The 20,603-nt window shown below is 50.1% G+C and overlaps 1 protein-coding gene across 5 annotated transcripts in view; it reads right to left on the reverse strand.

Moving 5' to 3' along the window:
• KIF1C (kinesin family member 1C) overlaps positions 1-20,603 on the reverse strand; it is a 56,008-nt gene that overhangs the window by 26,322 nt on the left and 9,083 nt on the right. For 4 of the 5 annotated variants that reach the window (XM_083706561.1, XM_083706565.1, XM_083706562.1 and 1 more), the window contains 2 exons: positions 7,172-7,316; positions 900-976 (listed from right to left, as the gene is read on the reverse strand). In XM_083706561.1, coding sequence (XP_083562687.1) covers positions 900-976; positions 7,172-7,277 — 183 coding nt within the window. In that variant the 5' untranslated portion in view covers positions 7,278-7,316. Of the gene's footprint in view, positions 1-899; positions 977-7,171; positions 7,317-19,209; positions 19,291-20,603 lie in introns of all 5 variants that reach the window. The other variant, XM_083706564.1, reaches the window with a different exon arrangement.

Consider the following 20,603-nt stretch of genomic DNA (forward strand, 5'->3'; position numbering starts at 1 on the left):
TCTCAAGAACTGGAACAGAATCTGGCAGTCGCGGCCCTTAAAATCTGTTTCCAGGTTTTTTGGGGAGGGGAAACTCATTGAAATCTCCACAGAGATGGCATCGCACATCTTTGCAAATGCCAGAAATGTTTTCTTCTGTATCACCTAATCGTTGGAGGGGTTGCAATAAACTTGGTGCATGTTATCATTTATGGTGGCGATGCTGACTGGAGCGAGGTTTTGGGGATTCGACAAGAACAATAAATATTACTAAGGAAACTATTGCCTGTTGTCCGAAATTAATGCCACTGAACATTTTGGATGATAGCAATGTAGATATGTTGTCAAAAGAGTTGGTCTTATGCAGTACATGAAATACAGAAAACAGCCCCAAATCTTACACTTGGACATTACAAAGGAGATAATGCATAATTTGAGATTTCAACAAGGTCTACAACCTCCTGACACTTTTTATATGGTTTGGCATTCCTTTATGACATATGCAGTGGAACCATCATTTTCAAGACAACCTTCATTGCAAGTCTGCCATATTGGAACTAAACTTGATGATATGAGAACGCTGGTAGTCTTTCCTTGGACTTGGTTATAACCAAGAAAACTCCCCCCCCCCAAGCCTTGCACCAGGTTCAAGGGGCTACAACCACCAATGCCACCTTCCTCCTGGCCCCCAATCCCAAGGGGCTGGCGCCGTCCTCAGCCAGCCTCCCCAAAGTTCTGCACTACAACTCCCATCACCAGCCCCAGCCAGTACAGCCTTATGGTGCTGGTGGGACTTGCAGTCCGGAACACCCAGGCTGCACCTGGTTGCAGAAGGCCAGCTTAGGTTTCAACCTCATTCTGCCACTTCGCCATCAGCAATAGGTCCTCATCCCACCTGACCACCTCCCAAAGAAACTTACCGATGTGTGAGACCAGTAGGAGTAGTCAAAGGTGAAATTCTTGAGGCCATCTTTTGCCTGTTTGGGGTTGGCGATACCTGCAGGGAAAGAAGGATTTAAGAGTCGGGCGTTTCCCAAAGAGCCAGGCTTTAGGGCAGGGGTCAGCAAACTTTTCCAGCAGGGGGCCGGGTCCACTGCTCCTCAGACCTTGTGGGGGACCGGACTGTATTTTTTGGGGGGGGGGGGATGAACGAATTCCTATGCCCCACAAATAACCCAGAGATGCATTGTAAATAAAAGGACACATTCTACTCATGTAAAAACACGCTGATTCCCGACCATCCGCGAGCCGGATTTAGAAGGCGATTGGGCCACATCCGGCCCCCGGGCCTTAGTTTGCCTACCCTTGCTTTAGAGATTTGGTACTGCTGAGGTCGGGTGGCTTAGCTGGGATTCCTGTACTGCAGGGTGGGGTTGGACCAGGAGACAATGGCGTAGGAAGGGGTGTGTGTGGTGGGTGCAGGCTGCCCCAGGTGTCATCACTGAGGGGGGGCTTGACAAAATGGAAAAATATGTGTTTTTAAAATAAAATTAAAAAAATGGGCTCACGACACTTAAAAAAACCAAAAACCCGCGCCCACCTTCCTATGCCATTGGTAGCTAGATGAGGCGGGGGGCACTGGGTGCCAGACCGCAGGACCTGCAGTGTGCCTGAGCCACGCATCTCTCCTGAGGGGATGATGGCGGGCAGACTGCCTGCAAGCTCCACACTGCTTTTTCAAGCAGCACGGGGCTTGCGTCTGCCCACCGCCTCAGCCGTCCTACAGCTGAGAGGAAGACTCCACCCAACGCGCCCTGCCTTGGCTTGCCTCGCCCCCGGCTTCAGGAAGTGCACGCTGAACCAGGCACCTGAGCGGCTAGCTATGCCACTGCCCAGGAGACCCTAGGGGTCCCTTCCAACATTATATATTCTCTGGCTCAATTGCCCTTCTTTTCCCCATGGACCTGGAGGGTGCAAGAGGTTAAGTAAGTGGGAGGACGCCGCTAATATTGATGGCTGCAACTGTAATTTTGCAGGAGGTCAGGCCAGGTGACCCTCTGCATCCCTTCCATCTCTGCAGCTTTTTTATCACCTGTGCTGGGTCGCAGAAGACAGCGCTCTTGCCTCAGAGGTTGGATGGATGCCCAGAGCAATTCAGCCTGCAAGCTACCTTGTAGGGTTGTTTGGGGGATTAGAGGGGGAGAGAGAACCACGGGTGTCATCTTAAGAGCATATGAGCCTGGCTGATGGGTCAGGCCTCTAGACCAACATCCTGGAAACTCGGAAGCAGGATCCGAGCGGAAGAGCAACTCTCCCCTCCTGCGTTTTCCAGCAGCTGGTGTCCGGAAGCATCGGTGCCTCCAATTGTGTAGGCAGAGCACAACCACCCTGGCTGCGAGCCATCAATAGCCCTCTCCTCCTCCATGAATTTGTCCAGTCCTCTTTTAAAGCCTCTAATCTTGAGTTCCTTGGAGCAAAGGCAGGATATAAATAATACAAAATAAAAATAATAAAACACTACAAGGCCTCTCCTCTCCCTGGAATTTGGGTTTGGTGGTTGGCCTTTGAGGAGTGGAGGTTTGTCCCTGAGTATAATAACAGAGTAACAGAGTTCACGGGGACCCTCAAAGGCTATCCAGTCCAACCGCCTGCAGTACAGCAACCACGGGGCCTCTGGAGTCTGCCTGCTTCCTCAGCTGCCCTACAGCTGGGGGGAGGCAGCAGGTGGACCATTTGGGCAGCGCAGAGCCTGCACATGCCCAAACCACCATGTTTCTCCCAGGAGAGATGCGTGGCTCGGGTGCGCTGCAGGCCCCGCAGTGAGTGCCGCCCAGCATTTTGTCACCCCCCTCAGTGGTGACACCCGGGGCAAACCCCCTTCCTCCGGCCATGGGCAGGACAGGGCGAAAAGCACCAGGGAACAAACACAGTCAACGTCTCCCCTCCCCTGCATTCAATGTGCGTTCTAGGAAATCTGCAGACGGATCAGCGCTGCGCTCCCCTCCTTGGAAAGCCAGCCCAGTGGCATTACTCAGCCTCAGCTCTTGGAAAAACATTCCCTGCATAACTCAAATAGCTGCGGCTTTGAAGTTGCCCTCTCAGCACCCCGCGGGTAATGCGTTTGGGGAAAGGGGAATGGCTCCTTCTCTGTGGGAAACCCGGATGCCCCTGCGACCCACCCCATGGCCACCAACACCTCTTCCTCCTCCAGCAGGTACCCCCTGCAGAAGGGCCCCTCAGCTGTCCCGGGGCTAAATATAGACGGGGGTCAAGCAGCTGGTGGGGAGGCCTGGCAGGCACAGCAACAAACGCCAAGGCCAGGGAGAGAGATCAGGCTGGGGCACAGGGATCAGGACAAGGTCCTCTTGGGGTCAGCATCTTCTTCCTCCAGTAGAGGAAGACTGGGAGTGGCTGCCAGGACCACGTAACACCGGTCCTGAGAGATCTGCATTGGCTTCCAGTACATTTCTGAGCACAATTCAAAGTGCTGGTGCTGAGCTTTCAAGCCCTAAATGGCCTCAAAGGCCCAGTATACCTGGAGGAGCATCTCCACCCCCATCGTTCTGCCCGGACACGGAGGTCCAGCACTGAGGACCTTCTGGCAGTTCCTTCATTGCGAGAAGTGAGGTTATAGGGACCCAGGCGGAGGGCCTTCTCGGTGGTGGCACCTGCCCTGTGGAACGCCCTCCCTTCAGATGTCAAGAATATAAGCAGCTATCTTATTTTTAAAAGACATCTGAAGGCAGCCCTGTTCAGGGAAGTTTTAAATATTTAATGCTGTATTGTTTTTAACACCCGATTGGGAGCTGCCCAGAGTGGCTGGGGAAACTCAGCCAGATGGGTGGGGTATGTATAAAGAAAGAAAGAAAGAAAGAAAGAAAGAAAGAAAGAAAGACAGAAAGACACATAGAGTTGGAAGGGACCCTGAGGGTCATCTAGTCCAACCCCCTGCAGTTCAGGAATCTTTTGCCCAACATGTGGCTTGAACCCATGGCTCTGAGAGTCTCACGCTCTACCGACTGAGCTGTGTACTTGGAGGGACTCCCCTATGAGGAACGGTGCTAGGGGCTTTGTGGTATAGGGAAAAGGTGAGTAAGAGGCAACATCGGCTAATTTCAAATGAGGCTGCATTTTAAATTGCATTTTAACCTGCATTTTTAACCTGTATTTTAACTGGGGGTTTTTCTCCCCTCTCTTTCCCCCCTATTACGTTTTTACTGTGATTTTATTGGTGTTAGCTGCTCTGAGCCCGGCTCTGGCCCGGGGAGGGCGGGGTATAAATAAATTTTATTATTTATTATTATTTATTAACATGATGGAAGTTTGTAAAATTATCCGCAGCTAGGAAAAAGTAGATAGAGAAAAGTTTTTCTCCCGCTCTCTGTCTCTCATAAAACTGGAACTGGTGGACATGCAGTGAATGTTGGGACGGATAAAAGGCACACAGCGCAAAGCTGAACTGTGGAACTCCCTCCCACAGGGGGCAGCGATGACCACCAACCTGGATGTCTTTAAAAGACGATTAGACGAACGCACAGAGGACGAGAGGGCTATCCCTGGCTCCTAGCCACAATGGCTAGGCTCTGCCTTCGCAGTTGGAGGCAGCGATGCTTCCGAATTCCAGTTTCTGGAAACCACAGGAAGGGGAGAAAGCGCTCTGGGGCACGGACTGTGCCTGCGGCTTCCCCACTGAGTCATCTGAGAGAACAGGAGGCCGGACTACGTGGGCCACGGGAACTTGAGAAAGTTCCTTTGCACAGCCTATCTCATGGCTTTTAGTGATTCAAAAAGTGCAAAACAGCCAGTCCAGGCTTTGAAGGGGCTGTTTGCACAAGGACAGGATAGGAAGAGGGTCTGGCGTGTCCACAAAGCCCACTCCCCACCCCTCTTTCCCAGCCACCACCAGGCGACAGGATTAATTCAACTTAAATGAGCCCCAAAAGAGGTTTATCCAGGCTGTTTTTATAAGCCCAGGGCTTGTTGACTTGCTCGGTCAGCCAGAATCACACACAATTCTTCTTCCCATATAACCCTTTTTTTAAAAAAAAAAAAAACGTACAACTTTCTCGTCCGCTTCCTTTCACCGGCAGAGGAGAGGACAGTTGTTTATCATCGGAAAGACTCCTTGCAAGAGGTTTTGTAAGATGTTTCAAAGGCTTAATAAAATTAGCAAATGGAAGGAAGGTCCCCGTCCCCTGACACCGCCTTAACGAAATGACTCCCTCTCATGTGATTTCTATTCTACCCCCCACCCCGTTCCTGATCCGTTGCAAACTTTTTCCAAACTGGGCTTTGTTTTGCCTAAAGTTACAGAGCAGGAAAAGAGGGCTGGTTGGATGCAGTGGGGGGGGGGGGGGGAGAGAGAAGACGAGCCAAACCACCCGCCCTCCATTAAAAAAAAGCCTTTTGCGGCTGGAGGTGTCCCAGAAGAACTCAGGAAGCTTGGTACAGGCAGCTCTTGGCAATTAATGCTTTGCCCTGATTAACTGATTTAATTAAGCCAGGCCATGTGACAGGAATTACAGGTGACATTCTGGGGAGATTTAATTAAAGTGAGCAGCAACTCAAAACAGCAGCAGGCAGCTTAGAATCATAGAATCCTAGAGTTGGAAGAGACCACCAGGCCCATCGAGTCCAACCCCCTGCCAAGCAGGAAACCCCATCAGGGCACTCCTGACATATGGTTGTCAAGCCTCTGCTTAAAGACCTCCAAAGAAGGAGACTCCACCACACTCCTGGGCAGCAAATTCCACTGTCAGACAGCTCTTACTGTCAGGAAGTTCTTCCTAATGTTTAGGTGGAATCTTCTTTCTTGTAGTTTGGCTCCATTGCTCCGTGTCCGCTTCTCTGGAGCAGCAGAAAACAACCTTTCTCCCTCCTCTATGTGACATCCTTTTATATAATTGAACATGGCTATCATATCACCCCTTAACCTCCTCTTCTCCAGGCTAAACATGCCCAGCTCCCTTAGCCGTTCCTCATAAGGCATCGTTTCCAGGCCTTTGACCATTTTGGTTGCCCTCCTCTGGACACGTTCCAGTTTGTCAGTGTCCTTCTTGAACTGTGGTGCCCAGAACTGGACACAGTCCTCCAGGTGAGGTCATGTTGTTACGTAGCTGCATTGTCTTATACTTCCTGGTTGTCCCGCAGTTGTGTTCTAAGCTATAAATCAAGCACTGCTAGGAGTTGATTCTCTTTATTTCCCACTGTATTTCTTATCAATTAAAAAATATGGTGTAAAAAAAAATGGTATATTCTGAAAGTGTGGCCCAGAGAAGAAGAAGAGAGAACCACTGCCCTAGAGCACTCCTGACATATGGTTGTCAAGCCTCTGCTTAAAGACCTCCAAAGAAGGAGACTCCACCACACTCCTTGTTCAGAGGGATGCCCACGGATGGAGGCTCAAAGCTCCTGATCAAATAGGAACCGCAGAGTTGGAAGGGACCCCCAACGGTCATCCGGCCCAAACCCCAGCAATGCAGGAATCACAGTTAAATTATCCCTAATAGGTCACCTGACCTCGGCAGTACCAAATTTCTATAGGGGGAGGGGTGGGTTTAAAGTGCAATAAAACAACAACAACCCACTCCTCACCCCCCCCTTTGTTGCCTCCTGGGGAAGAAAAGGAAGCACCCGCCTTTTTCCTGGGGGGCAAAGGCAGGGAATGAGCCCAAGTCCCCAGTGGCATTTCCAGGTAGGGCCGTGAGACACTCCCTGGCTCTGAAAGCCCAGAAGGTTGCTGCCAGCCAGTGTTGCCAGTACTGAGCTTGGTGGGTCAAAAGTCTGGCTCCATGTTAAGGATGTAGGAGGCTTCCTTGTTTTTCAACAGCTTCTTCGCATAAACGTGGCTGCAACCCCAATGATCTGGGTGCTTTTTGGTGGGATCCAAACTATCGCATTTTTTAAAGTTATCATTTCACAAAATTATTACGCCGCTGGATAGCAGAGACTGAAACAACAGCAATTATCAGTAAAAGCAACATTAAAAAAATAAAACAAATCAATAAACTAAAAAACTGATGAAAACATACACGATCCACATTCAGGGCAGGTTTATCTAAATAAAAATGTTTTCAGCAGGCACCAAAGAGAGTACAGCGAAGGTGCCTGTTTGCCGTCCATTGGCAGGGAGTTCCAAAGTACAGGTGATGCCACACTAAAAAATCGATTAGGCTCAAAGACAGATGGGGACACACACACACACACACACACACACACACACACACACACACACCCCAGCAAGGCCACTTACAGGTTGTTTTCCCCTGCATCTGAATGATACATTTGGCATCCCGGCTGATTTCTCGGGCGTTGAATGGCCGGACCCGGACGGCCACTTTGACGGAAGCGCCGGCCATTTTGGGTCAAATTTGGCTGCAGCTCACAGGTGGGATTACCTGTAAAAGCAGGGAGGGGGCGGAGGGGGAGAGAGAGAAAGCAAAACACACTTTTTAAATTTTTGTCACTTTTCATCCAAAGTTATTTTGGTGGGTGGGTGGGCAGGGAGGGTATAGACGCACTGACTAGGGATGAATGATCACACGCTGTCCCTTTTGTAGGTAAAGGTAAAGGGACCCCTGACCATTAGGTCCAGTCGTGACCGACTCTGGGGTTGCAGCGCTCATCTCGCTTTATTGGCCGAGGGAGCCGGCGTACAGCTTCCGGGTCATGTGGCCAGCATGACGATGCCACTTCTGGCGAACCAGAGCAGCGCACAGAAACGCCGTTTACCTTCCCACCAGAGCGGTACCTATTTATCTACTTGCACTTTGGGGTGCTTTTGAACTGTTAGGTTGGCAGGAGCAGGGACCGAGCAACGGGAGCTCACCCCGTCATTGCGAGGATTCGAACCGCTGACCTTCTGATCTGCAAGCCCTAGGCTCTGTGGTTTAACCCACAGCGCCACCCGTGTCCCCTTTTGTAGGTATTCACTGATAAACTCCATTCTGTCCTGTTTCCGGATTAAGATGGCCCATCTTCACATAAGTTTAACATCAAGGCTGGTTGGGGGTGGTGGAGGAGTGTGCATTCTGCAAGATGTTTAAAGTTGTCCAAATTATAGTCGCCAGTGAATCTCCTTGCGTTTATAAAGACACAAGAAGAGAAGAAGAGCATGCTGGATCAGGCCAAAGGGGGGCCTTCTTAGCCTGGCATCCTGTTCTCACAGGGGCCAACCGAGCGCAAGAACATTTTCTCTCCTGCAGCTTCCAGCAACTGGCATTAGAAGCGTCGCTGCCTCCAATTGTGGAGGTCAGAGCAAAGCCATTGTGGCTAGTAGCCTTCAATAGCCTTATTTTCCTCTATGAATATGTCTAATCCTGCTCTGAATCCAGCCAAGTTGGTGGTCATTGCCACCCGCTGCAGGAGGGAGTTCCACAGTTTAACTATACATGCGCACACCTTGCAGCTCTCCAGGAATTACATTTTCAAGGTGCACAGGAAATGTACCAAAGGGTTGAAAAGCTCCAGGTGATTATAATTATACTGAGTGCCAGGCACCTTCAAAGAGAGGGAGGACAGCACTGACTCTCTACCTCGCAAGCAAAGCCTTGGAGCTGTTGCCGAGACAAAAATCACTGCCGCCCTTGGCTCCAAGCCAGAGACTCAGGCAGGCAGGCGTCTCGGCGAGACAGGTGAGCTCGTTTAATGGGCTTTTAAGGCATAACAGCCTCCCAAAGTATGGGACATGGGTGGTGCTGTGGGTTAAACCACTGAGCCTCTTGGGCTTGCCAATCAGAAGGGCGGCAGTTCGAATCCCCGCGACGGGGTGAGCTCCCGTTGCTTGGTCCCAGCTCCTGCTAAACTAGCAGTTCAAAAGCATTTCAACGTGCAAGTACCGTATTTTTCGCACCATAGGACGCATTTTCCCCCTCCAAAAATGAAGGGGAAATGTGTGTGCGTCCTATGGGGCGAATGCAGGCTTTCGCTGAAGCCTGGAGAGAGAGAGGGGTCGGTGCGCACCGACCCCTCTCGCTCTCCAGGCTTCGCACACCTCTCCGCAAGCAGCGGGAGCCCAGCGCTGGGCTCCCGCTGCTTGCGGAGACTTGCCTGCATGCTGAAGCCTGCGCGCGCTGAGCTCAGCGCGCCCAGGCTTCGCGGACCTCTCCGCAAGCAGCGGGAGCGCTCCCTCGGCTTGCGGAGACTTGCCTGTTTGGGGGCTGGGGTCGGGGGAAGCTCGAGCTTCCCCCGCCCCAGCCCCGCGCCTGGGGGGGAAATAATTTTTTCCCTTTATTTCCCCCCCAAAAAAAATTGGGTGCGCCCTATGGTCCGGTGTGCCCTATGGTGCGAAAAATACGGTAGATAAATAGGTACCGTTCCGGCGAGAAGGTAAATGACATTTCCATATGCTGCTCTGGTTTGCCAGAAGTGGCTTAGTCCTGCTGGCCACGTGACCCGGAAGCTGTACGCCGGCTCCCTCGGCCAATAAAGCGAGATGAGCGCCCCAACCCCAGAGTCGGCCACGACTGGACCTAATGGTCAAGGGTCCCTTTACCCTTTACCTAGCCTCCCAAAGTAGTTTACATCCACATGAAACCCAACAACAAAATCAGATTAAAATACCCCAATTCCATGCCAAGCGTAACAAACGAACAAAAAGATAACCTATTCAGCTCTGAAGAACACAGTCTGATGTCCTAGATCAGTCCTCTAGATTAAGCCGAAATTTGAGGTTACCTTTAAGGCCCATTTAAAATTAGGATGAGGCCCTGGAACAGAGATCTGTAATTGGCACGGGGGGCGGGGGGCGCGACCACTGAGGAGGTTCCACATGCCGTGTTAGAAGCTCAGATATATAAACTAGGCACCAAATGGCTCCTTAAGCCAGAGTTACAGTCGCTGAAACAGAATGCCTAGTTGCCTTTTGGGGGCCAGACAGCTCCCAAGTTGTATTTGTCAATACGACTTTTTCGTTCTTGGAACTCGTTCTGATTGTGCAGGTAAAATATCGCAGATAGAATTCGACAGAATGTGTTGCTAGAGTGTGAGAACAGGCGAGATCCAAGGATCGCCAGGCAGGCACCTTCAGGTGGTGGAGACGTCAGGCGCCATCTGGGCATCTTCACCTGGTCACAGGTAGACGGTAGCCAGATGCGAAAAGCACCTAGTGAATTTCGAATGCTGCCCATAAGCCTAATTGTCCTTACATGTGGGTGCTAATTGTTCTTACATGAGGGCCAGTGTGGTGTAGTGGTTAAGAGCGGTAGACTCGTAATCTGGGGAACCGGGTTCGCGTCTCTGCTCCTCCACATGCAGCTGCTGGGTGACCCTGGGCCAGTCACACTTCTCTGAAGTCTCTCAGCCCCACTCACCTCACAGAGTGTTTCTTGGGGGGGAGGAAGGGAAAGGAGAATGTTAGCCGCTTTGAGACTCCTTAAAGGGAGTGAAAGGCGGGGTATCAAATCCAAACCCTTCTTCTGCTCCAGCAGCCAATCTGACACAAGCCCCCCCGTCGCCCCCAAAAGACACCCCTTCCTGTGTCAGATAGAGAGGAGTTCTGGCTTGTGGGTACTCGGAAGCGAGACAATGGCTGCTTCTACACACCTATAAAAAACGCTCTAAAAAAACTGTTTCAAAGCTCACAATGGAACATTCCAAAGTTCCAATTTCAGCTCTACAGCACCATTGGTTTCACAGTGTTATAACACATTTATAACTTTTTTTTCATCTACTAATGTAGCTGAGTCCAGTATCACTCTGGATGTGCTCAAAAGCAATCTTTCTGTTGCACTACAAGCTGTCATTAAAACAGGTTCCACGAATGAGCTGCAGAGGATTAAATTAAATGTTTGCCTGCCATCTGAAAACCAAAACATTGAGTCATAGCTGTCCAGCAGCATGGTAATCATACCTTGGGCCAGGATGCATCATGCGCAATGCATGTGCGCAGGTGTGCTTCTCCAAAACAGTCTCTAGGGCCCACCCCATTCCTGTGATTGCGATCTGTTTTAGCTGCTTTAAATTGTGACATTTGGATTGTTTGACATTTAAGCTCTCATGCTGGTGAAGGATGGGGGTTAATAAATATGAATGCTGATAATGATAATGATTATAATAATAATATGTACAGTTTTATATATGTTAACACTCCTTCATCCACAAGGTTTATTTAACATTTTAATTGCCGCAAATTGTTCAAACCTACCCAAATAATTCAATATCTTCTCAAACCAATCCTCCTCTTTCTTACTGACCCTTTCATTCTGTGTATCTTCACAGTTAGGTATTCTAAAATTATAATATTACTCAGGTCTTTTCCTCCACTGGTTCACCCCTAACCCTTCTGCATTTTTCCAATAACTCGCTATAACCTGTCTGGCTGCAGTTACCATCAATTTTACCCATTTACATTCCTCTTTTGTTTTTAACTTGGTGCTACTCAGACTAATAAGAACCATTAATTTAGATATTCCCACCTTCCTACCCACAATTCCCGATATTTCTATACCAATCTTTTTCCAAAATTCATTAACTAACAGACAATCCCACCACATATGACTATACTTCCCATCACTCCACATTTCCTCCAACAATTCTTACTTCCAGATTTTGTAATATGATATAACCTTACCATAATACCATTTTTGTACCAACTTCAACCCTTCTTCCTGGATTATCCCAGAGGTGGCAACAAAGGGTGGTTGCTGAAAGATTCTTTCCCATTCTTCATCTAAAATCTGTTCCTGAATTTCTAACTTCCAATAATATTCTTTCAAACTTTCCTTTGGTGATTTCCCCTTATCTAATAACACCTTATACAATTTTGAAACTAGGTTGGCCCTATCTGTCCTAGGTCAGATAGCACTATAGCCTTATACTTAATGCTCTCTTAAAGTTAGTGGTCTTCACTGCCTCCTGCAGGTGGGAGTTCCATAGTTGAACTAGGCTCTGCATAGAGAAGGATTTTCTGCTACCTGTCCAGAATCTTCCAATATTTGGCTTTATTAGAATTCTCATGTTGTGAGACACTGGGTGGCAGGGGGGGTGGGACGTTTCTCTACTGACTTAATTCTATAAACTATGTCGCCTCTTCTCCCCAAAGCAGTCAGGGACATTTGTGGCGTCTGCAAAAACAGGCTCAACATCACATTTTCAAAAGATCAATTAGTCTAAAAATCAGGAGCAACATCTTCAAAAGATCAGGTTACACGAGGGGGAAGGTGGCCTACAGCAAGACATCAGAGCTGCTGATTTTAATCTGCCAATTGCAGCCGGAGCTCTTAAGCAGGGCAAATCCAGGGATGTTTGGGTTGGGACATTCTGCACATTCAACACAAAGGAAGCAGAGAATTAAGTCCCGGGCGCACAAGGCAGCAGCGTTTGAAGGCTCCCAGCTGCCACAACCACCGCCGCAAAAAAAGAAAACGAACAGAAGCAGGCTTCCAGCCCTTAAAGCTGTGAGGACACATTTGAACTTGGGCACACTTTGCGAAATTTAAAGGACTGGGAGGCAGGAATGGCGTTTAGCAGGATTCCCAGACGCCAGGCAGTGTTCTGCCTAAACCTCTGTCCCTCTGCTGCACCATGACAAATACAGACTATGAGTAAATGTGAAAATTTTCATGGAGTCACAGAGTTGTAGAGTAGGAAGGTACCACAGAGGGCTACCCAACCTCTTCCACAGTCCAGCAGCTTTTTACTGTCAGAAAGGTCTTCCTATTCCTGACGTTATGCAACATACAGCTGCTAAAAATAACACAGCATCTAGAGCTGTTAAAAAGGACACAGCGCTCCTCCAACAGTGAGGGGAGAAAACACAGCCCTCGTCGTAGCCGCTGGTAGCCCAAGCATCCTGGCAACCCAAGGAGCCGGTTGCGATTTCAGCCTCCAAGGATGCAGGGTCGGCAAAAAGGCTTTACTGCCGGTGCCTCAAGCTCTCAGACAACTTTGCGGCATTCTTAACAGCAGCGGTTTTCACTGTTCGAAAGCCACAAGGCGGGATTGCGCCACTTAAGCAAGCCCACAGAATTTGCATGATGTAGAAAAGTAGGGTTTGAACAGATTTCAGGATATCTGGGATTGGGAGGCGGGGGAGAGAGAACATGCGTAAGTCTCTAGGCCCCTTCTGCTTCCTCCCCACATCTGTGTTTCCAAGCTGGGATTCCAGGGGGCAATTTTATGTCATATTCTGACTTTAAAATACAGAGGCAGACTTTTCCAAGGGCTTCTAGATGTTAGAAAAAGGCAGGTGTTGGGTGACACCTGAGCAGAGCTCACCGTTTTCCTTCCTCCACCATCAGGCACTACAGTAAGTACAAGGGCCACCCCCCCCAGCTGACTCTTCTTTCACCCTCCCCACCCCAGCGATGAATCATAGAATCATAGAATTCTAGAGTTGGAAGAGACCTTCAAAATCATCTAGTCTAGCGTTTCTCAACCTGTGGGTCCCCAGATGTTGTTGGACTACAACTCCCACCATCCCTGACCGCTGGCTAGGAATGATGGGAGTTGTAGTCCAACAACATCCGGGGACCCACAGGTTGAGTCAGCACTGATTGCTTCCACAGGTGTGTGTTATAAGCAGAAGAGATGGTTTGGGACTTGTCTAGCCAAAAAATGTTTTTAGCAGGTGCCCAAAAGAGTACAGTGATGCCAACAGGCAGGGAGTTCCAAAGTGTAGGTGGCCGCAGACTGAAATATCTGGTTCTCATATGTGGAAGGGGTATTATACGGCACTTGTATATTGTGCCTGTTCTGCCGATGGAAGCAGTGGAGTGAACATCTCCTGAAGCCATTTCACAAATCATTTTTTGAAGCCTCCCCGAGCATGGGATGCTATTCCAGGAAGCCCAAAGCTGGCAGCCGCAGACCCCCCCCCAAAGCCAGGGAACCAGGCTCTCATCTTTAACAGCCAAACCTAGGGAGAAGAGTCCTGTTGGATCAGGAGGAGAACTCAGCTAGTTTGACACCAGCGGACTACAGTGGACAGGAGCTGCTGAACCAGCTGCATTTGGTTAAAGGTCCTTCCAGCCCCGGAGGGTACCCGAGTCTCCAGGGACACAGCTAGATCCAGACCCCCCCCCCCCGAAACTGCAAACCTGCTCCTTCAGCGGGAGGGCAACTCCATCCAGGGTCAGCAACTGATTTCTCGGACACAGGAGCTAGTCACCCACATCGCCCCCATCTTGCCAGAATTCAAGATCGGCCTTTTGCAAACCCGGCTCCCTCCAGGTGTTCTGGACTACGATTCCCATTGGCTGCGCTTGGCTGGAGGCTGATGGGAACTGTAGTCCGAAACATCTGGGCGGGGCCCACCAGGCTGTCAAAAGGCTGATCTGGAAAAATACCTGGGAACTACGCTTGAAGGACTTGTTGTGAGTCTGGGCTTGGCCTGGGTGCTGAGTCACGGCAGATAAAAACATGTAGGTTTCCCAACCACCCTGCTCTCTTCTCTCTCACACACACATGCACACCTGTTTATAGCTGTCATTTGGGGTTAGAGGAGCACAAGTTTTCCTTTCCTGATAGCAAGCCGCCAACACGCAGGCAGCGGCGAAACTGAAAGCTGGGAAAAGGTACCGTATTTTTTGCTCCATATGATGCACCTTTCCCCCTCCTAAAAAGTAAGGGGAAATATGTGTGCGTCTTATGGAGCGCGAATGCAGGTGGGAGGCTCTGCTCAGCACTCACTTTAAAGAGCCGCGTGGAGCGTGTGTGCAGCTCTTGGGGGCTTTTCTCCGAGGAGGGAGAAGGGCAGCCCATCAGTCCCTTCTCCTTCCTGGGGAAAAGCCCCCAAGAGCCGCACACACGCTCCACGCGGCTCTTTAATAAGAGCACAGCTCTTGCGGGCTTTTGCGGGAGGTGGGGGAAGGGACAGAGGCCTGCCCTTCTCCCTCCTTGGGGAAAAGCCTGCAAGCGCCGCACACACACTCCATGCGGTTCATGAAAGGGAGCGCTGAGCGGAGCCTGGGATGCATACAGGCTCTGCTCAGAGCTCCCTTTAAAGATTTTTTTCCCCCTTGCATTCCCCCTCTAAAAACTAGGTGCGTCTTATGGAGCAAAAAATACAGTACTTTGGCTTGCCCCCAGTGCCAAGCAGGAGACGGTGACCAGCAGTGTGGCAGGAGCACATTTTCCTTGCACTCTCGTAACAACACTAGAACTCGTGAGCATCTCGTGAAGCTGAATCCTGGAAGGTTCAGGACAGAGAAAGGAAAGTCTGCGGCACGGATCAGAGTTTATGTTCTATGTCTTGACCATTGTGTTTTATAGGCCCTCTTCAACACCAGAATAGGCAGCTTACAGCAGGACTCTTTCCTGCAAAGGAAAATTGCGTCGCAAGTCGAACGTGGGGTTGAGCTGCAAGTCAAAGCACAAGTCTGCTTATCTTCAGAGAAAGCACAAAATATAGAGTGGGATGAGGCTAAAGCCCCCTTCCTCCCCAAACTGAGCCCCTTTTAAAAACACAATAACACGTGTGCCTTCTCCGCCCACAATGTGATCCCAAGGACATGAAAGGAAGACAAGGGGGGGCCAGAGATAGAGGAATAAAACTCCTTGCTCACATGATGGCCGATGACAGCTAAAAAGGGATTATTTTTAGCTAAGACAGCTGTTCCCTGGCAACCGAGAGCGGGAAGGGAAGAGAGATGAAACAGGCCAGGCGTGCATTTTGCACAGAGGCTCTGGCAAGAGGCTATCAAGCGCGCAACTCCTCCGCCCCACCCAGCCAGCTTACAGAGCCTGGGCACCTTGGCCCGCCCCCAGAAAGATCACGACCTGAAGAATATCAGAAGAGCCTGCAAAGGGAGCCCATCTCCCCCAGTATCCTGTTCTCACAGTGGCCAGACAGCTGGCCATTGCAGGGTGCATGCAAGAAGGATTCGAGCACAAGAGCACCCACCCAGTCTCCAGCAAGTGGGATTTGGAATCATAGAATTGTAAAGTCGGACGGGACCCCAAGGGTCATCTAGCTCAACCCCCTGTATGGCTGTGTTTTGCTATGTTCATGCTAATGTGGACGACTGCTCTGAACATCGCTTGTCAGAAGGATGGGACACGGGTTTAACTCACTGGCTAGCAAAAAAAAACAAAAAACGCTGCTTCCTCCAGCAACCTTGCAGGTGTCAGCCCCCCTTCCATTTCCTCCTCTTCCCAAGGTTGATTTAAATATATATGCATTTAAAATCCCTATCCCAATCAGAATCCTTTTGCAGTATCATAAAGCGGGGAGGGGAACGCAGGAGTCCCGTTTGCCCTACCAGCTGCACCAAGCTAAGATATTCTGCACTTTGCCAACATTTCCCTTGAAACCTCAGTTATTTCAAGTGTGTTTTTCTCCTTCTGCTCCAAAGCAGCTTGTAAACATTAAAACACGCACACAAAGAACGAAAGCCGAAACGGCACTACACTCAAAAAGCAGCAATCGCTAAATCGCTGGATCAAAATAGGACATTGGAGGTGAGGGAATAAATAATCACGGTGGGGGAAAGAGACTCTTGAAACAAGGTGGTCTTCAAAAGGCGTCTAAAGGTGTCCTCACGGCTTTCCCCTGTGCATCTGCCTGACAGCTGTGAGAGAATGATCAGCAGCCAGCTTCCTCTTACATTCCTCAGGGAGAAAGCTCCACCGTCTATACACCCCTGTCCTGTCTACTCAGGCCTAACCTTAGATGTTGGTGGGACACAGAGCAGAGCATCTTCTGAAGATTTTGGCAAGAGGCAGGCTCATTACCTGCCACACTGCACATCTGGGGGGCCACTGTGAGAGTAGGATGCTACACAAGATGCAGCAGGCTCTCTTTACGCTCTCAGGAAACCAGCTTGCCAGCTGTGATCCGTGAGGTTGCTGACTGCTGAGCCACCCTGTTTCAGCAACCCAGAGCGTGCTGGCCTGTCTGCAGCCTGCAGCCTTTGCTTTTAAACAATGCTCTTTTTTTCAAAGATGGCCGGCTGCTTACGTTGTTCTTTTGCAGTATCAATTTGGCCAAGACGAAAACAAGCTGAAGGGAGAATATATTTCCTCCCCCCCCCTTTCTTCACTCTAGACCCTCAATTTGCATTCCTCCAGCCAAAAGGGCGGCCAGCCAAAGTGCTGGCATTCCTGAAGGGTGTATATTTGTGTGTGTAAGAGAGAGCACTAACATAAGTGAATAAGCGTACTGGAATCCCAACAAAGAGATCCTTCCTGTTCGGAGAGCTCCTCCCAGCCGGATCAGCCCAGCCCAACTAGTTCATCTGGGTCCACAGGCAGTGAGTGAAGGAGAAAGGCATCAATAAAACCCACAGCTCCTGGTGCCAGCCCAGGCACTTGCCACAGGACGAAAGCAACACGGGGCAGGCGGGTGAACGCCCTTCCCCAGACAGAAACCAGACAATCCACGCTTGCCTCTGTTCATGGCAGAAATATGAAGACCAGCACTTGCAGCAGGATGTGGGTGGGGAAGGCAGGGAGGGGAGTGACCCATAAGAAGAGTCCTGCACTGGATAAGGCCAGGGGGGGCGCATCTAGCCCAGCATCGTGTTCTCACAGGGGCCAACGAGATGCCCCAGTGGGAAACCAGCAAAGAGTGTCCCAGCAGGTGAGCAAATCTCCCCTCCTGGGGTTCCCAGCAACTGCCATTCAGAAGCATTGTTCTGATGTTCTTGTTGTTCTTTAGTCGTTTAGTCGTGTCCGCCTCTTCGTGACCCCCTGGACCAGAGCACGCCAGGCACTCCTGTCTTCCACTGCCTCCCTCATGCTGGTAGCTTCAAGAACACTATCCAACCATCTCATCCTCTGTCGTCCCCTTCTCCTTGTGCCCTTCATCTTTCCCAACATCAGGATCTTTTCCAGGGAGTCTTCTCTTCTCATGAGGTGGCCAAAGTCTTGGAGCCTCAGCTTCAGGATCTGTCCTGAGTGAGCACTCAGGGCTGATTTCCTTCAGAACGGAGAGGTTTGATCTTCTTGCAGTCCATGGGACTCTCAAGAGTCTCCTCCAGCACCAGAATTCAAAAGCATCCATTCTTTCGCAATCAGCCTTCTTGATGGTCCAGCTCTCACTTCCATACATCACTACTGGGAAAACCAGAGCTCTGATGTTCTTAATAGTCGACAAAGATTGGCAAACCTTGCCACAGCTTTTGAGCAACATTCATAGAGTTACAAATAAAACTAAATAGTGCTGGGCCGGGCCCAGATTTCCAGCTGAGCACATCAGAAAGGGAAGCCAACTTCACTCTCCAGATGTGGCTGAACTACAATTTCCATCAACATCTGGAGGGCCAAAGGTTTTCCATCCTGGTCTCCACCTTTCTCTCAACAAACTTGAATCATTGAATTGTCGAGCTGGGCCATCTAGTCCAACCCCCTGCAATTCAGGAATCGCAACTCAAGAATCCCTGACACCATCCAACCTCTGCTTAAACACTTTCAATGAAGGCAGTCCGCTGCAGCAATATTTAAATGCTCTGTAATTTATTTATTTAAAAAAACCTTCCCTTTTGAGTAAAATGCTTCCAAGAAAGATGTCTCAGGTGGGAAAGGAGAAACAAAGAGATTGGTCGAGTTGAAGATGAAAGTGGCCTTTGGCTGGGCTTAGATCATGAGGAGGCAAACTAAGGCCCGGGGGCCAGATCCGGCCCAATCGCCTTCTCAATCCGGCCTGTGGACGGTCTGGGAATCAGTGTGTTTTTACATGAGTAGAATGTGTCCTTTTATTTAAAATGCATCTCTGGGTTATTTGTGGGGCATAGGAATTCGTTCATCCCCCCCCCAAAAAAATATAGAATCATAGAATCATAGAGTTGGAAGAGACCACAAGAGCCATTGAGTCCAACCCCCTGCCAAGCAGGAAACACCATCAGAGCACTCCTGACATATGGTTGTCAAGCCTCTGCTTAAAGACCTCCAAAGAAGGAGACTCCACCACACTCCTTGGCAGCAAATTCCACTGTCCGTCCCCCAAGATCTGAGGGACATAGACTGCCCCCCTGCTGGAAAAGTTTGCTGACCCCTGGCTTAGATGGACCCCCCTCCACCGCCTTCCAAGCCCCTCTGCCTCCCCGCGAACTCTGACCCCAGCTTGCAGCATCCTAAACCCCCCTACCTGTTATTCACAGCAGCCACTCTTCTGGCTGAGACCCCCACCTGCCTGAATCTTCACCCTCCACTGCACACTGCGGGGCAGGGGGAAGCTCACCTCCTCCATTCAGCACCTGAAAATGTTCCCAGGCACTCTGTGGTGCAAGCTTCCCCCCCCCCAAAAAAGCCTCTTCCCCTTCCTCTGCAGGACAGGCACCTTCCTCCCCACCCCACCCCTCCTGATTCCACAAGCAGAGATTTGCAGGACAGCTTAGGGTTGTATGTTTAAACCATTTGCTGCTTCAGCTCTGTGCTCTGAGCCGCAATCCCGGTAAAAGCCCATCCCGGGCCCCTTCTGGCTGCAGAGGCATCCTGGACGGAGAAAGGAGGAAAGGGAGATCTTGTAACAACAAGAACTTTGGGTTGGTGGCATTACTTTTTAAAACAAGCGAAAGTTTTCTGCACAGAGCTAGCAAACGGAGGTTTCATGCTCCAGAGCCACGGTCTGACCACAGAGAGCAGCTCCATTGTGGTCAAGAAGGGAAGAAACAGGCAGACAGACACACACACACACATTCAAGCTCCGCTTGGCTTTGTGTTCAGCCTTTCCCAAAGTCTGCCCAAGCCACGTGGAAGAGTCTTGCGGAAGATTTGGGTGTGCCTGCACCTCCCAACACACCTGGAGTGATTAAGGCCAAAAGGATCCCAGGTATCTATCTACGCACCTCCGCAAAAGGGAAGAGTGTTTGGAAATGCGAAAGGAATAAGCCTTGCCTGTGCTCCTTAGGCCCTTTTCAAGAAGCCACACAAGCTCACCTGATGTGCTCTTTCGCTGCAAGATGACTTCTGCCTCTTCCTAACCACTCGGTTTTTAATTCCTGACTTCTAAGAACATAAGATAAGCCCGGTGGATCAAGCCAAAGGAGGCCCATCTAGTCCAGCATTCTGCTGGGCCAACCTGCTGCCCCAATGGGGAACTGGCAAGCAGGACCAAGCCCAAAAGCCTCTGTCCCCTCCTACGGTTCCAGGAACTGGTATTCAGAGGCATTGCTGTCTCTGACTGTGAAGGCATAGCATAGCCATTGTGGCTAGTAGCCACAGATAGCCCTTTTTTAAAAAGCCAATCATCTTTTAAAGCCATGGGATGGGGGAGGCTGGCTGTCACTGCCTCCTGTGGGAGTGAGTTCCATAGTTTAACTCTGCGTGAAAAAGCACTTCCTTTAATGGCCTTCTTTTCTCCCTTGCTCGACTATCTTGTCTTTGGGGCAGAGTCCACATCACTCTCTGGCTAGCACTAAAGAAATTACAGTAGTACCTCGGATTACAGATGCTTTAGGTTACGCGATCTCAGGTTGCGGACCGCGGGAAACCCAGAAGTACCAGAAAGGGTTACTTCCGGGTTTCTGCACATGCACAAAAGCGCCAAATTGCACCACGTGCATGCACAGACGCAGCGCTGCAGGTTATGGACGATGCGGGATGTGGATGTGCCTCTATCATGAATTATGTCCACAACCCAAGGTTCCACTGTATAATGAAACTGCACCGGGGCCATATCTCCATATCTGCACCTGAAAATACACAAAGAGACAGACAGACAGTGCACAAGAGATAGCACAAGGATATCCATGCGCTTCCAGAGAGGTCCTGGGGCTTAGGCCTGCTCAGGGAAACCAAGCTCTCCA

This window comes from Podarcis gaigeae, assembly GCF_964106915.1.
Source record: "Podarcis gaigeae genome assembly, chromosome: 13".
NCBI lineage: Eukaryota > Metazoa > Chordata > Lepidosauria > Squamata > Lacertidae > Podarcis > Podarcis gaigeae.